Raw genomic sequence first — 18,574 nt, 5'->3', positions numbered from 1 at the left:
GATTCCTCAGCCCTATCGCCTCACAGACACTTGGGATGTGCAGCAGGTAAAAGAGAGAAGCCAGATTCATGGAGGCGTGAAGGATCCCAGCAAGAAAACACAGACTTGATCTTGAGACGAGATTTTTGAAATTGGTTGCGGCCTCAAGGCAGGCTCTGAGAAGACTCGATAAAGAGTTCTCAGGAATAGGCATCCCTCCTGGATATTTTCCCCTTGGAAGCGCCGAGGAGCCAGCTGTATGTTTGTAACCATAGCATTTCTAAAGCTCCAGCCCCAGGAACCTGCTGTGAATTAGAGACAGATTCCACCCTAGACATCAGTGATCTTGGCCTCTCTTGTATTGGGAAGGTCAACACTGTTCCAGTTTCTCTCCTACTCCCATCTGGTTGTGCTCGGTGAAGTAGGTGAGCAGGTATGATCATTGAGGGTATTTTCTAAGTTACTGTGCTATCCAAGAAACCCCAGCTGTCTCATGATTGCCTTCTCTTTTCCAGTGCTACCCTTCTGTTAAAAAAAAAAAAAAAAAAAAAGATCCTGAAAGAGGAAAGAATTTTTGCTACACATCTGAAAGCTAAAGTCCAGGTGAGTTTATATTTCCTCATTACTTGTAAGATGCTCTTTAATTTTAAAGACATGAGACCCATTCTTCTCTTTGGAAATGTCCTGCCTAACAGTGACGTATCTGTGAATATGCCATTACAGCCTCCTTTCAAGGCCCTTAAGCCCTTCTCTTCATAATTTATTTAACCTTTTGCCTACTGCGAGCTATTATGTTTCTAATTGTTGACTAAAAACTAGTCTATAATGAACACCATTTTGCAGAGATCTTTGCTTCCTTTTATAGCCATTCCCTGAGGATAAACCCTAGTTTCAAAATTTGAGTCAAATATCAGATATTTACCATGTGCTTGTACTTGTTGGGATACAATGACAAAAAGATATAGTTGCTATCCTCAAATGACTTGGTATCCAGTAAGGAAAATGAAATCGGAATAGGGATAAGAAAGATAGTTGATGTGAAAGGCCACTAGAGAAATTCAGATGACCTGTCTTGGGAGTTCACAGGGAAGAGGCATCATTCTGGCTATAGCAGCATTGTCAGGATATGATCGAACTGTGAGAACTCAGTGGAAGAAAATGGATCTTACACCTTATAGTTTTTATTCTAATGATGTTGAATGCAAAGTGACATTAAATGGAACAAGATGTCTTAACAGCTGCTTGTAGGACACTGTGATTAGGAGGATAGATTCAGAAGTAAAATAAACCCATCTATCAGGAATGTATAATAGGAAGCAGCTTTGAGACTACCAGTAATGCATACGAAATATCAGAGTCTCCGATTTACATTGACATACATTTCTACAGGCAAACGAATCATAGGGTGGGTTCAGGTAATGGGAACTGATGAAGATAAAGTAAAAGCTTTCAATAAAACACAGCAGCAGTTTTTAGAGCAGCGCTGGTTCTCAAATGTAGGATGCATCAGAATCACCTGCAGGGCTTGTTCAAACACAGTTTGCTGGGCCCCAGCCCCAGAGTTTCTAATTCGGTAGGTCTGAGGTAGAGCAGAGAATCTGCATTGGTAACAAGTTCCCAGGGACTATATTTAGAGGACCTTTGTTCTAGAGTATACTAAGTTTTCTCCTCCAGATCAAAAGATATTTAAAAGGTAAGGCAGGGAGGATTTTTTCCCACTTGTTCAGAGAAAAGATTGCTCTGTTAAAAATTCAAAAATCTATCTAACTGTGTCTCAAGACAAAAAGATATAGTTGCTATCCTCAAATGACTTGGTATCCAGTAAGGAAGAATAAATCAAAATAGGAATAAGTAAGATAGTTGCCTTTTTAAAAAAAGTTTTAATTTTATGAAATATACTTTTAGGAATAGGCAGAAACCCAGGACTATAAAAGAAATATTAAGTAAGTTAATATATGGGTTTATGTTTTCCATACTTTTTTCAATTTATTGATGTCTGTCAGTTTTTCTATATATATTGATAAATACATATATTTTATAAATGTAATCATATTTACATTTGCATAATTGTATACATTTGTAACTCAATTCTTTTTTTTTTTTTTTTTTTTTTAGATGGAGTCTCACTCCGTCAGCAGGCTGGTGTGCAGTGGCGCGATCTCGGCTCACTGCAACCTCCGCTTCCCAGGTTCGAGCAATTCTCCTGCCTCAGCCTCCCGAGTAACTGGGATTACAGGCCCGTGCCACCACGCCCAGCTAATTTTTCTATTTTTAGTAGAGATGAGGTTTCACCATGTTGGTCAGGCTGGTCTCGATCTCATGACCTCATGGATCCACCCGCCTCAGCCTCCCAAAGTGCTGGGATTACAGGCATGACCCACTGTGCCCGGCCCGTAACCCAATTCTTAAACAGCTTTATTAACATATAATTCACATGCCACAAAATTCAGTCATTTAAAGTATACAGTTTAATGTATTTAATATATTCACAGAGTTGTGCAACCATCACCACTGTCAACATGAGAAAATTTCCATAACCTCAAAAAGAAATTCCATACCCACTAGCACTCACTCTGCATTTTCCCCAGCCATAGACAACCATTTATCTACTTTCTGTCCCTATGAATTCACCTCTTCTGGACATTTCATATGAATAGAGTTATATAATAAGTGATGTTTTGTGACTGGCTTCTTTCACTTAGCCTAGCGTTTTCAAAATCCATCTGGGTTGTAGCATATATCAGTACTTTGTTTCTTTTTATTGCTGAATAATATTCCATTGTATGAATATGCCACATTTTTGTTGTTTATTCATCAGTTAATGGACATTTAAGTTGTTTCTACTTTTAGCTATTATGAATAATGCTGCTGTGAACATTTGTGTACAAGTTTTTGTATAGACATATGTTTCTATTTCTCTTAGATATATACTTAGAAGTGGAATGGCTGGGTCATATGGTAACTCTTTTGAGGAACTGCCAGATTGTTATCGAAAGTATCCCTTTACATTCCCCCCAGCGTAAGAGGGTTCCAGTTTCTCCACATTCTTACCAACACCTGTTATTACCTTTCTTTTTATTATTGTCATCCTCATGAGTGTGAAGTGGGTATTGTGGTTTTGATTTGAATTTCTCTGATGACTCATGGTGTTGAGCATTTTTTCCTTTGTTTATTGGCCGTTTGTACATCTTTGGAGAAATGTCTATTCAAATTCTTTGCCCCCTTTTTAATTGCTTTTTTAAAATGTTGTAACCTAATTTTCTTCACTGACAATGTATCTTGAGTGTTTTTATTCCCTTAAACAGCTTCCTAAACTTAGCATTAAATGGTTGCTTAATATTTCATTATATGGATGTCCTGTTACATATTTAATTAATCAGCTGTTGCTGAGCTCAGAATGGTGAGCATGCCTGCTTCTACATGCTGTTCTCCTTTCATAGAGTGATCAGCTCACTTCTTTCCATTCCTCTGGGCCACATGGGAACTTCAGTCTTTATAATTTCAGAGATAGTAACATCTGAGAACGTGGCAGCATCCTCTACTGTGTGGAGCACTGATCACTGCACTATTTCAGATGGACTTGTAAATGATTGTGATACTGAAAAACTACAGGAGCAGACTCTTTATGATCAACTCTTTAAATTCAAAATATGATCTCTAGAGCTTTTTTATCCCTTAATGTGACCCTCTAGAGAGGCCCTGGAGTGTTTGAATTTATGAAGGATTTCTTTGAGATTCATTGATCATTCCATTCTGTTTTCCTTGAAGCATCATTTTCTTGGTCCCTCGGGTGGCTTTCATTTGGCCTTTCTTGTATGGAACCTCTCTGCCACAGGATTGTACTGGAATTTTTCAAAAGCCTCAGCATGCCAAAGTCCCATTTCTTTTTTCATATGCAGATATTTCCTGCATGTTGAAAACAATTGATTTTTTAACCAAAATGGCTTATTTCTAAGGTAGGTGCAATTCCTGAACTGGAGCAGGGAGTCCAGTCCTCATAGGTGGAGAGTGTAGTGACAAGAGGATTTATCCAAGTGACTTAGGGAAAACCAGTAAAAGGAAAACTGTTGTATATCAGTTTTCAAAACTCAGAGCCTTGATATTCTAATTTGAGACAACTCAAAGACTTTAGGACTTGGGAGAAAACAAGGCCTCCTCACCGTACTCCAAATATCACTGTATTCATAACTTATTTTATTACATTCTCTAATCTTAGAGAGATTGATTAGCTCTATTATCATTTTTTACTATAAAAGTAATACATTCTCATATAGTAGTTCAGAAAATACAGAAAAACCCAAAGTGAGGAAACAACAACTGTAAACATTTTACTCCAAATCTTTTTGGTTGGGTACGGTGGCTCATGCCTGTAATCTCAGCACTTTGGGAGGCCGAGGCAGAAGGATCACTTGAGCCCAGGAGTGTGCGACCAGCCTGGGCAACATAATGAGAGCTCATCTTTACTAAAAATAAATTAGCCGGGCCTGGTAGTATGTACCTGTAGTCCCAGCTACAGGTCCATGCCACCACCTGAGACGGGAGCATAGCTTGAGCCCAGGAGGTCGAGGCTGCAGTGAGCCGTGTTTGCACCACCACATTCCAGGCTGAGTGACAGAGTGAGTCCCTGTCTCACACACACACACAATATATATATATATGTATATCTCCATCCCTCAAGGCATATGCATATATTCATATGTGTTATTTTACCCACCATAACAGAATAACAGTTTGTAATGTAATATTTTTACTCACTATCATCAAATAAAGCTCTGTCATCACTTTTTATTGAAGCATGTATCATATACAATAAGGTGCCCACATCTTAGCTATATATATAATCCAATGAATTTTTGTATTTGAAAGGATCAGTGTACTCACCAGCCAGATGAAGACACAGAAGATTTCTGTGCCCTGCTTTAGAGGATTTTTCTGTGTCCTGTCCTAGTTAGAATCCACTGTTCTCCCATAAGGAGTAAGTGCTATTCTGACTCCTGTCACTCAAGATAAGATTTGCGTGTTCTTGAACTTCATATAAATGGAATCTCTTGTATCTCTCTTTTTTCATCCAAACTGGTACTTCTGGAATTCACCCATGTTGTTTTGGAAATCAACAGGGCTTTTTTTCAATTGTTATATAATCTTCCTTTATATGACCACACCACAATTTTTTATTCATTCTCATGATGATAGGTTTGTAGGTTCCCCAAGTTTCCCTCGCTCTCTATGTTTCACAGAGCGCCTTGATCTCTCTGTGACCTGTTCAGCTGCATGTTTTCCCTGCAGGTTTGAACCCAAGCCAAGGCCTTGAACATTCCCAGGCACTAGTGAAGTTGTGTAGGTTATGGCCTGAAACACTGGAAGATCAAAATGTGTTGCACAACACACAGAAGCTAGCTGTGATCCTGAGCCAAATTTCTTAAGCCCTCTAATAAATTTCATAACCCAGCCCATTTATTGTGGACATACCTAAGTAGATGGGTCTTCATTAAAATTAAGAACATCTATTTATAATAAGACATGATTAAGAAAGTGAATAAGAAGACACAGGCAACTCTTTCCTCTCTCTCTCTCTCCCTCTCCGTCTCCCTCTCCCTCTCCCTCTCTCTCTCCCTCTCCCTTTCCCTCCCTCCCTTCCCTTCCTCCCTCCCTCCCTCTCCTCCTCCACCCTCCTTTTTATGTCTGTATACACACACAAAAGACTTGTGTTCAAAATACATTTATAAATTCCTAGAAATCAATAGGAAAATGACAAATCAAATTAAAAAATGGGGAAAAGAGTTGAATGACCCAAGAGTATATCAAAATAGATAATATCATATGAAAAGGTGTTCCCATCATTATCAGGAAAATGTAAATAAAAATCACAATGAGATACCACTACACATGCACCAGAATAGCTAAAGTTAAAATGTCTGACAACACGAAGTATTGGCAAGTTTGAGGAGCAACTGGACCTTATATACATTGCAGTCTGATAAACTAGGTAAACCACATCCTCCCTTAGGTATATACCCAAGAAAAACAAGAATATATGTCCACACAAAGACTTGTAAAGGATGTTCATAGAAGTTTTATTCATAGTAGTCAAATACCAGAAACAACCTTATTTTGTCCTACTGAACACTCAGCTGGAGTCACCCCAAAAGCAGTGGCAGGGGAGTTCCCTAAAGGGACTGCCCCAAACCATCCCAGGATGGGGCTGTTGGGATTCCAAAGAAAGAAACAGCAATACCAGGGTGACCAATTCAAAGTGTTTATTAGCAGAACTTATGTACATAGGGGAGCTGCAGTGTATCCTCACATTGGACACCAAGACAAGAGATGCTAAAGTTAGTGGGTGAAAGTTTGAGGAGAAAGAGGATTTGCATAGTGTTAAAGTGTTACCCTCCCAAGATGTTTATTAACTACAAATGGGAAGGTAGTAATGTACAGAAGGAAAACACAGGAGAAAACACTTTAACCAAGTGATGAAGGTTAATGTCACCAGTAATAGAACATTGATATCATGCACCCTTGGACATGATGATGCAATGTGAAGGACACAGCATCATTACTGTGCCACTGCCAAGAATACATGCCTCATTTCAGTTATAAAAACACATCATACAAACCCAGCGGGGGGAAATTTGACAGAATAAATTATTGGTACTCTTCCAAATTGAAAGGACATGAAGATAGGTATGACAGGCAGATGTTAGGTGGCCCCATGATTCCCACCTCCTGGAGTCCACAGCCTTGTTTAGTCCCCTACCCTGGAGTATGAGCAGAGGTGGTGACTTGCTTCTAATCAGTGGAAAATGGCAAAGGTCAGGAAATGTCACTCCTCTCATTAGGTTAATTTATATGGCAAAAGTCATGGGTCAAATGGTATTTCTGGTTCTAGCTCCTGGAGGAATCTCCCATTCCTGGGTATATACCCAAAGGATTCTAAATCATTCTACTATAAAGACACATGTACACGTATGTTTATTGCAGCACTATTTACAATTGCAGACTTGGAACCAACCCAAATGCCCATCAGTGATAGACTGGATAAAGAAAATATGGCACATATACACCATGGAATACTATGCAACCATAAAAAAGAATGAAATCATGTCCTTTGCAAGGACATGGATGAAGCTGGAAGCCATCATTCTCAGCAAACTAATGCAGAAACCGAAAACCAAGCACCACATGTTCTCACTCATAAGTGGGGGTTGAACAATGAGAACACATGGCACAGGGAAAGGAACAACACACACTGGAGCCTGTCGGGGAGTTGGGGGGCAAGGGGAGGGAGAGCACTGGACAAATTACCTAATGCATGTGGGGCTTAAAACCTAAATGTCAGATTGATAGGTACAGCAAACCACCATGACACATATATACCTATGTAAAAAACCTACACATTTGCACATGTATCCCAGAACTTAAAGTAAAATAAAAATGAATTAATTAATTTTGAAGAAAAAGAAACCAATAATCCAATTTAAAAATGGGCAAGGACTTGAATAGACTTTTTTCCAAAGATGACACGCAAATGGTTAAGTGGTACCTGAAAAGCACATCAGACAAATGCAAATGAAACCACAATGAGATGTTACCACAATACCTGTTAGGATGACTATTATAAAAAGAAAGTAGGTAAGTGGGCTGGGCGCGGTGGCTCACGCCTGTAATCCCAGCACTTTGGGAGGCCGAGGCGGGCGGATCACGAGGTCAGGAGATTGAGACCACGGTGAAACCCCGTCTCTACTAAAAATACAAAAAAAATTAGCCGGGCATGCTGGCAGGCGCCTGTAGTCCCAGCTACTCCGGAGGCTGAGGCAGGAGAATGGCGTGAACCCGGGAGGCGGAGTTTGCAGTGAGCTGAGATGGCGCCACTGCACTCCAGCCTGGGCGACAGAGCAAGACTCCGTCTCAAAAAAAAAAAAAAAGAAAAGAAAAGAAAATAGATAAGTGTTGGTGAGGATGTAGAGGAAAGGGAACACTTGTACGCTGTTGGTGGCAATATCAATTGGTATAGCCATTATGTAAAACAGTATGAAGGTTCCTCAAAATAATAAAAATAAACCTATCATATGAAAAAAAAGTGACGAGATGTCTCTACTGTGATTATGTTATACCATATAAGACTCATAGCAGATTGGACTTCTTTTGTGGGCTTGATGAAGTAAGTGGCAATGCTGGAGAAGCCCATCTTGCAAAGGAACTGCAGGTGGCCTGCAGAACCTGAGGGCAGCCTCCAGCCAACAGTCAGCAAAAAGGTGAGGCCCTCAGTCACATGGCCACAGGGAAATGAATTCTCCCTACAATCTGAATGAACCTGGAAATGAATTCTTCCCCAGTTGAACTCCAGAGGAGAACACAGCCCAGGTAACACCTCATTTGCAGCCTGTGAGACCAGCCTGAGGAGAGCACCCAGCTAAACTCCAGGTCCATGGAAACTGAGATTATATATATATATATATATATATATATATATATATATATATATATATATATGTTGTTTTAAGCTAAATTCGTGGTAATTGGTTATGGTAGCAACTGAAAATTAATGCAGTAAGAAAGTCTAAGGAGATCGGAAGAGACTAAAGAGAAATAACAGCTAAATACAACGTAGATTAATGTGTGGGATCATGGAAAAGAAAAAGGACATTAATGGGAAAACATATTTGAATAAGATGTGCAAATTTTTCGTATTGTACCAATGTTAATTTCCTGGTTTTGATAATTATCCTTTGGTTATGTAAGATAAACGCTAGAATGAAGGGTATATGAGAACCCTCTGTACTACTCTTGCAACTTTTCTCTAAGTCTAAAATAAGTGGAAATTAAAAGTTAAAACAAAAAAAAAGGAAAATTTTATCTATCCCAAGATCACAAAGTTATTTCTCTGTTTCTTCCTCCAGAAGCTTTATTGTTTGTTTTCACACTTAGACCTATGATCCATCTTGAATTTATATCTGTGTATGTAGTGGGATGAAGTTCAAAATCATTTTTTTCATACAGATATCCAAGTGCACTGGCACGATTGTTAAAAACACTGGCCTTCTCTTAAGCTGCAGTCAGACTTTTGCTGTAAAGCATGGGCCCATATATGTGCAGGAGTCTTTCTACTTTTTCGTTGGTCCTCTTTGTCAATCTTTGTGCCAGCACCTCCATTTTAATTCCTGTCGCTTTATATTATATCTTGATAATCTGGTAATATAAGTTGAAGAAAAACTTTGTTCTTCAAAATCAGTTTGTCTATTCCAGGTTCTTTGCATTGCTCTATAATTTTAGAATGAGTTAATTAATTTTCTCAAAACAAACAAAACACCCTGCTGACATTTTGTTGGCAGTACATTGAATCAGTAGATAAATTTAGAGAGAATTATCTCAAAATTGAGTCTTACAGTTCATGAACATGGAATACATTTCCATTTATTGAATTCATCTTTAATTTCTTTCCTTAAGGTTTTGTTGTTTCCTGTCTAAAGGTCTTGCACATCTGTTAAACTTATTCCTGAGTGTTTTACATTTTTTATGTTTTTACAAACTGTTAAGGTTTTAAAATTTTTATTTTTCAGTAGCTTTGCTTTAATATAATTGTTTTATACTTTTACCCTTTGTTCAACAATAAATTATTTAATTTAAAGCTTGTGGAATTAAAAAATATTTTATGTACATAATCATGTAATCTACACTATCTGCAAATAAAGATCATTTTACTTCCTTCCATTTACACCTTTTATTTTTTCCTTATGATATTGGATAGGTCTTCTACTACAAAACTGAAAAGACATGTAAGAGTAGACAACCTTACCTTGTTCCTGAAATCAGAAAGACAGTGGTCCATATTATGTGTAATGATCCCTTTATGTACAATGGTAGTTGTAGTTTTTATTCCTTACGTCCCCTTTATCAGATGAAAGAAGTTCCCCTCTAGTCCTGGTTTGCTGAGAATTTTTATCATGATTAACGTTGTATATTGTTAAATGGATTATTTCTAATGAAATAATTGAATGGTTTTCTCCTTTATTAGTTAACATTGAAAGATTACATTGATTTTTTAAAAATTAAAGTTATACTTGTTTGAGGTTATGGTAAAAAATTAAATTAAATGGCCTTTGAATTTCTAAAATAAAGCTCGCTTGGTCAATATGTTACTGGTTTCTCTTCGCTAATATTTGGTTTAATATGCTTGCGTCTGTGTTCATGAAACAGATATATTGTAATTTTCCTTTTATGTAATATCCTCATCTGGTTTTGATATCACAGTTATTCTGGCCTTATGACATAGTTTGTTTTTTTCTATTTTCTAGAACAAGTTGAGTTTGATTGGCATTTTTAATTTCTTAAATGTTTGGGAGAATTTGCTACTGAATCCTCTTGGCCTGACATTATTTTTGTAAGAAGATCCTTAATACAGATTTAATTTCTTTAATAAATACAACAATATTTAGATTTTCAATTTCTTATATCAGTTCAAATTGTGTTTTCAAGGAATTTTAAAATTTCAGCTACATTTTCAAGTTTATTAGAAAGTTATAAAGTTGTTCATACAATTCTGATTTTAATGTATATAGTTAAATAGGTAGTGATATCTTCTTTTATATTCCTGATATTGGCAATTTTTTCTTGATCAGTGTAACTAGAAGTTTATTATTCTTATTAATCTCTTCAATGAAATAGCTTTGGCTTTATTGATTTTTCTTTATTGTATATCTGGGGTTTTTTTATGTTATTGGTTACTTTTGGTATGTTACTCTTTCTATAGGTTTAATTTGCTTTTCCTTTTCAAGCTTCTTGATGTATATCACTGATTTTCAACCTTTCTGTTTTGATAGAACATATATTTAAAGCTTATATCTTCATAAGCATTGGTTTACCTGCGTCTCACAAACTTTGATATATCTTACTTTCACTATCATTTAACTCAAAATATTTTCTAGCTTCCGTTGATTTATTATTTGACCAGTAACTATTTAGAAGTATGCCTTTTACACAGGCACATCTCATTTTATTGCATGTTGCCTTATTGCACTTTGCAAATATTGCAATTTTTACAAATTGAGATTTGTGGTAACCCGGCATTGAGCAAGTATATTGTCTCTGTTTTTCAACAGCATGTGCTCATTCTGTGTCTTTGTCACATTTTGTAATTCTAGCAATATTTAAAACTTTTCCATTATTTTTATGGTGATCTGTGATCAGGGTCCTTGGTGTTACTGTTGTAATTGCTTTGGGACACCGTGAGCCACACCCATATAAGATGGTGAACTGAATGAATATATGTTATGTGTCTTCTGACTGCTCCACCGACCAGCTATTCCTGTCTCTCTTCCTCTCTTTGTGCCTCCCTATTTCCTGAAACACAACAATATTGAAATCAGGCCAGTTAGTAGCCCTACAATGGCCTCTAAGTGTTCAAATGAAAGGAAGAGTCCTCTGTTTCTCACTTTTAATCAAAAGCTAGAAGTGATTAAGCTTAGTGAGGAAGGCATGTCAAAAGCCAAGATGGGCCAAAAGCTTGACCTCTTGTGCCAAACAATTAGCCTAGCTGTGAATGCAAAGGAAAAGTTCTTGAAGGAAATGAAAAGTGCTTCTCGAGTCATATGGAGATACTGCGATACAGAGAAAGATTAGTGGTCCACATAGAAGATCAAGCCAGCCACAAAATTCCCTTAAGCCAAAGCCAGAGCAAAGACCTAACTGTCTTCAATTTGGTGAAGTCTGAGAGACGTGAGGAAGCTACAGAAGAAAGGTTGGATGCTAGCAGAGGTTGGTTCATGAGGTTTAAGGAAAACAGTCATCTCCATAACATAACAGTGCAAGGTGAAGCAGCAAATGCTGATATATACGCTGCAGCCAGTTGTCCAGAAGATCTAGCCAAGATTATTGATGAAGGTGGCTACATTAAACAAAAGATTTTCCATGTAGACAAAACAGCCTTCTGTTGGAAGAAGATACCATCTAGGACTTTCATAGCTAGAGAGAAGTCAATGCCTGGCTTCAAAGGACAGGCTGACTCTCTTATTAGAGGCTAATGCAGCTGGTGACTATAAGTTGAAGGCGATACTCATTTACTATTCTGAAAATTCTAGCGCCCTTAAGAATTGTGCTAAATCTACTCTGCCTGTGCTCTAGAAATGGGACAACAAAGCCTGAATGACAGCACATCTGTTTATGGCATGGCTTACTCACTATTTTAAACCCACTGTTGAGACCCAATGCTCAGAAAGAAAAAAAAAAGATTCCTTTCAAAATATTACTGCCGATTGACATTCCACCTGGTCATCCAGGAGCTCTGTTAGGGATGTATGGAAAAGATTAATTTTGCTTTCATGCCTACTAACACAACATCCACCCTGCAGCCCATGGATCAAGGAATAATTTCAACTTTCAAGTTTCATTTTTTAAAAAATACATTTCATAAAACTCTAGCTGCCATAGATTGTGATTTCTCTAATGGATCTAGGCAAAGTGAATTGAAAAGCTTCTGGAATGGATTTAACATTCTAGATGCCATTAAGAACACTCCTGATTCATAGAAAGATGTCAAAATGTTTAACAGGAGTTTGGAAGAAGTTGATTCCAACCCTCACAGATAACTTTGAGGGGTTCAAGACTTGAGTAGAGGAAGTAACTGCAGATGTGGCAAAAATAGCAAGAGAACTAGAATTAGACATGGAGCCTGAAGATGTGGCTGAATTTCTGCAATCTCATGATGAAACTTTAATGGATGAGGAGCTGCTTCTTACAGATGAGCAATTAAAGTGGTTTCTTGAGATGGAATCTGCTCCTGGTGAAAATGCTGTGAATGTTGTTGAATAAAAGCAAACAATTTTGAATAGTACGCAAGCTTAGTTGATAAAGCAGCAGCAGGGTTGGAAAAGATTGACCCCAATTTTGGAAAAAGATCCCATGTGGGTAAAATGCTATCAAACAGCATCACATGCTACAGAGAAATCTTTTGTGAAAGGAAGAGTCAATTGATGTGGCAAACTTCATTACTGTCTTTTTTTTTTTTTTTTTTTTTTGAGACAGAGTCTCGCTGTGTCACCCAGGCTGGAGTGCAGTGGCGCGATCTCGGCTCACTGCAACCTCTGCCTCCTGGGTTCAAGCGCTTCTTCTGCCTCAGCCTGCCGAGCGAGTAGCTGGGACTACAGGTGCGCACCACCATGCCCAGCTAATGTTTGTATTTGTAGTAGAGACAGAGTTTCACCATGTTGGCTAGAATTGTCTCGATCTCTTGACCTTGTGATCCACCCACCTCAGCTTCTCAAAATGCTGGGATTACAGGCATGAGCCACCGCACCTGGCCCATTATTGTCTTCTTTTAAGAAACTGTCATAGCCATCCCACCCTTCAGCAACCCTGATCAGTCAGCAGCCATCAACATCAAGGCAATACCTTCCACCAGCAAAAAGATTATGACTCTCTGAAGGCTCAGATGACCATTAGCATTTTTTAGCAATGAAGTATATTTAAATTAAGGTATGCACCGTATTTTTTAGGGATAATGCTATTACACACTTAATAATACAGTATAAACATATCTTTTCTATGCACTGGGAAACCAAAAAATTCATGTGAATCACTTTACTGCAATATTCACTTTAGCATGGTGGTCTGGGGCCAAGGCTGCAATATCTCCACAGCATGTCTGTATTTGGAAACATTTGAGAACTGCCTCTTTTTGAGTTCTAAGCTAATTGTAAAGGCTCAGAAAATATACATTGTTTTATGTTAATCCTTTGTAATTTATAGATACTTACTTTCTAGCCCAGAATGTTATTCTGATAAATGTGATGTAATCATTTGAACAGAATGTGTAGTCTGCAGTTTGGTGTAATGTTCATTTGGTTCAATTCGGTTAATCTTCTTCAAACTTTTATGGCTTTGTGGATTTTTTTTTTCTTTTTTTGGTGTTCCTATTAGTAGTTACCAATAGAGAGTGTTGAAATCTCTAAAATTTGTCTATCCTTTAATTCTGTTGACATTTATATTTTTTGAAACTATGTTATTAGGTACATACAAATATAGGACTGCTGTTGTATTCTTGCTGAATTGCAGAATATGACCCTCTTTATTACTTACAATACTTCTTGCATTAAAATCTACTTTATTTGTTATTAGTATAGCTATGTCTGTTTTCTTCTCAATACTGCTTGATAGATTTTTTCCATTTTTTTAAACACGTGTCTTTATATTTAGAGAATGTTTCTTGTAAGCAGCCTAATTGATCCTATTTTTCTTTTTAACCTAATCTTATAATATCAGTTTTGAATTGCAATTGTTAGTTCATTTGTATTTACTATAATTACTATAATTAGTATAAGTATAAATTATACTGTAGTAATATACTATAATTTATATTTACTGTAATATAAGTCTGCCATCTTGCTATATGTTTTCTGTTTGGCCCATTTATTCTTTATATTTTTAATTGCTCTTTTCCTGATTTTTTTGTATAAATTAAGTTTTTTTTTTATTATTCCATTTCATCTCCTCTGTCAGTTTTTTTTGTTTTTTGTTTTTTGTTTTTTGTTTTTGTTTTTGTTTTTGTTTTTGGAGATGGAGTCTCGCTCTTGCCCAGGCTGGAGTGCAATGGCTCGATCTCGGCTCACTACAACCTCCACCTCCCAGGTTCAAGCAATTCTCCTGCCTCAGCCTCCCGAGTAGCTGGGATTACAGGCACCCACCATCATGCCTGGCTAATTTTTGTATTTTTAGAAGACACGAGGTTTTCTCATGTTGGCCAGGCTGGTCTCGAGCTCCTGACTTCAGGTGATCCACCCGCCTCGGCCTCCCAAAGTGCTGGGATTACAGGCATGAGCTACCATGCCTGGCCTCTTCTATCAGGTTTTTCAATTGTACATGTTTGTACATTCTTTTGTTTTATTTATTTATTTTTTGAGACAGGGTCTTACTCTGTTGCCCAGGTTGGAGGGCAGTGGCACAGTCTCGGCTCACTGCAACCTGCGCCTCCCAGGTTCAAGCAATTCTCCTTCCTCAGACTCCCAAGTAACTGGGATTACAGACACGCCACCAAGTCCAGCTAATTTTTGTATTTTTAGTAGAGACGGAGTTTCACCATATTGGCCAGGCTGGTCTCAAACTCCTGACCTCAGGTGATCTGCCCATCTCAGCCTCCCAAAGTCCTGGGATTACAGGTGTGAGCCACCACTCCTGGCTGCCAAGATATTATAATATAATGTGCGTCTTTAATAGAGTCCCCATAGTGTAAGGGCATTTCAATAGTCATTAATAGAGGTTAATGTGTTAACTCCATTAACCTCCTTGCTCACCATTTTTGCTATTATTGTCATTCCTCCATCCTATATTACAAGCCCCATAAAACATTATTATTTTCGTTGCTTTAAATAATTCATTTGTTTAGTCATATCAGTCGTGTCTTTACTCCATCTACAGCTGTTCATTGCTTGTTTGCATATTCATGCTTCCATCTGGGATTACCTTCCTTTAGCCTAATGCTTTCTTTTAGTATTTCTTATATTGTGGGTCTACTAATAAAGAATTATCTTAGCATTTGTTTCAACAGGTATTTATTTCACCTTTATTTCTGAAAAATTTTTTCTCTGGGTATAAAATTCAGAGTTCTCAGTTTTTTTCTTTCAGTACTTTAAAGTTACAAATTCCATTCTTTAGGCTACTATAGTTTCTATTGAGAAGTCAACCATTTTTCTTACTGTTTTCTTATAGCTGACAGCTTTTTTTTAAAATGATGTGGTTTAAGTTATGTTTTTCAGTGTTTTTTTCAGCAGTTTGACTATGATATCTCTAGGGGTGAATTTCTTCATTTTATTTTGATTAGGCTTGACAACTTTTTTGATTTATATATCAAGGTATTTCCTGAGATTTGGAATGTTTTTGTTCATTATTTCTTTAAATAATTTTTCTGTCCCATTCTCTCTTATTTTCTTCTAGATGTTCAGTGTCACATTTTCACTGTTTCTTGCATTTTTCTTTTCAATTGTGTTCTCTTTTTTTTCCTCTCTGCATAAGATTATTGTTAATTTGAGGCTCAGTGCAGTGCCTTATACCTGTAATTCCAGCTACTTGGGGAGCTGAGATGTGAGGATCACTTGAGCCCAGCAGTTTGAGGCTGCAGTGAGTTATGATCATACCACTGCACTCCAGCCTGGGTGACTGAACCAGACCCCATCTCTAAAATAATAATAATAGACATAGAGGATTTTTTGAAAGACAGATTATTGTAAATTTGACTTAATGTTGCATAATAAGCTCTTTTTTTTTGAGATGGAGTCTCACCATGTCGCCCAGGCTGGAGTGCAGTGGCACGATCTCAGCTCACTGCAACCTCCACTTCCCCAGTTCAAGTAATTCTTCTGCCTCAGCCTTCCAAGTAGCTGGGATTACAGGTGGATGCCACCACACCTGGCTAATTTTTGTATTTCCAATAGTGACGGGATCTCACCATGTTGTCCAGGACGGTCTCAAACTCCTGACCTCAAATGATCCACCCGCCTTGACATCCCAAAGTGCTGGGATTATGGGCATGAGCCACCGCACCCAGCCCAATAAGCTCTTAATTAATTTTATAATTCTAAAATATTCATGTGATTGTCTTTTCAGATCTGATACTCTATTGATTTACTCCATTTTGCAATCCATTTTGCTCATCTTTTCCTTTCTTTTCTTTAGCATGTTAATCATATTATCAAGCCCTTGTCTGCTAGCTCCCATATCTGGATTCTTTGTGAGTCTATTTCTGTTGAGATTTTTTTTTCTCCTGCTCATTAGTGACTTTTTCCTGTTTTTTTCATGTTTAACAGTTATCATGTGTTGGCATAATCTGTTATATATTATAGAGACTCTGGATTATGGTATCTTCCTTTAATGAGTCTACTTCAGGGTTTTTCACCCTTGACACTATTGACATATTTGGCTAGCTAATTCTTTGTTTTAGGGACTTTCCTGTGCATTGTACATTGTTTAGCAGCATCCCTGGTCTCTTCCCAGTAGATACCTTAACACCCCTGCCTACATTATGACAACCAAATGTGTCTCCAGACATTGTCAAATGTTCTCTTAAGAACAAATTCACTGCCTGTTCAGAACCAGTGATCTACACAATTGTTTTTAATATCTACCTTTTTTTCCGTTATGTGAATACACAGTCATTTATTTAATTAACTACCCATCTATGTATCTTTAGATTTTTCTCCAGCTTTTTTCATTACAACTAATATGTATCATCACATTCCTTTATACATCTTTGAGCACATTTTATAATTATTTCCTTTGGATGGAGTCTCAGAAACGGCCTTTCATGGTTAAGTTCTTCTTATGCAGAACTTACATGTATTAATGCCCTTGATTTTCACAAGTCTACAGAACACCATGAGAATGCACTTTACCCTACAGCCTTACTAATATGTGGTACATCATCAACCTTTTAAATGTGACAACTAAATACCTGTAAAATGACAGTATCTTATTGCTTAGAAACATCTCTTTAGTAAAGTTACATATCTTTTGGCAGGTGATGCCTTGATTACCTAGCTTTGGCTTCTCTGAACTCTGCTTCTCTGGTAGAGGAAACCTGAAGAGAACTAGCATTTCTAAAACCATGGCCCAGGTGAGTTGATGTCTCTTTTGCTTTTCTGACATATTGTGATTTTTTAATTCATGTAATATTTTCATTTTTTATCCTGAAACCTCCTATCTCAGAAAGCTGTCTCTCGGAACCTATTTCACATTCCTCCCATTCCAGCGAAGGATGATGTCCTCCTCATTTGCCCTCCTTTTTTGAACTGATTTTCACTTATTTTCAAATAATTCATCCATCTTCCATGTGTTCAGTCTTCTCTCAAGAGCAGTGTTAGAGCAGTGAAAGAGTGAAGTACCTTGAAATAGTTGAGCAGCCCTTGTCAGGTTCATGGTTTCATGGCATAGGAACAATGGTCCTATTTGACTACAGGAGTGGAAACTTTCTCCACAGCTCCCTTATCTCCACAGTTAGATAAGGGAAAACTTGGTTATGAGTGGTCTCAGTCTGTTTGAGATGAGATCTCAACCTTGAAATGCATTTAGGTTTGAGTGAAGATGGGATTATCACTTACCTAGAGAGAGATTAGGGATCTAGCTAAGGGATCACTGAGAAATGAAAACAATTCCAGGGTCTCATTTTGTAGTGGAAGAGAAATTGACAGTCCTGAGGGAATCAAGGTTGTTCTGGATCATTCTGCATTACTGTGTTCCAACTCAGGAACAGATCTATAAAGGGTTGTAGAAAGGAAAGTCAACTAGAATGATATGTGGTAGATGATATTGAACTATGGGGAAGAGGTTGGGATTTGTGTCCAACATACATGCCACGTTAGTATAATACTTTATACAATAATATTATTTTTAATAATAGTGCCTTAATACCTTAAGAAAGATGAAATCTAATAAGAGGGTGCTTGTCACTTTATTCTTTTTTTTTTTTCTTTGAGATGAAGTCTCACTCTGTCACCAGGATAGAGTACAGTGGTGCTATCTTGGCTCACTGCAACCTCTGCTGCCCGGGTTCAAGCGATTCTCCCGCCTCAGCCTCCCAAGTAGCCAGGATTACAGGCGCCTGCCACCATGCCCA

General features: G+C 37.6%; 1 protein-coding gene across 1 annotated transcript in view; it reads left to right on the top strand.

Moving 5' to 3' along the window:
* The first annotated feature begins 488 nt into the window (after positions 1-488).
* The window catches only part of ZNF404 (zinc finger protein 404), a 34,050-nt gene continuing 15,964 nt past the window's right edge, over positions 489-18,574 (top strand). The window contains 2 exon segments of the mRNA XM_055104126.2: positions 489-582; positions 17,480-17,575. Coding sequence (XP_054960101.2) covers positions 17,567-17,575 — 9 coding nt within the window. The 5' untranslated portion in view covers positions 489-582; positions 17,480-17,566.

This window comes from Pan paniscus, chromosome 20 (assembly GCF_029289425.2).
Source record: "Pan paniscus chromosome 20, NHGRI_mPanPan1-v2.0_pri, whole genome shotgun sequence".
In the NCBI taxonomy this organism is placed as follows: Eukaryota; Metazoa; Chordata; class Mammalia; order Primates; family Hominidae; genus Pan; species Pan paniscus.
The sequence above is the reverse complement of the archived record's forward strand: the minus strand, read 5'-3'. Positions and strand labels throughout refer to the sequence as shown.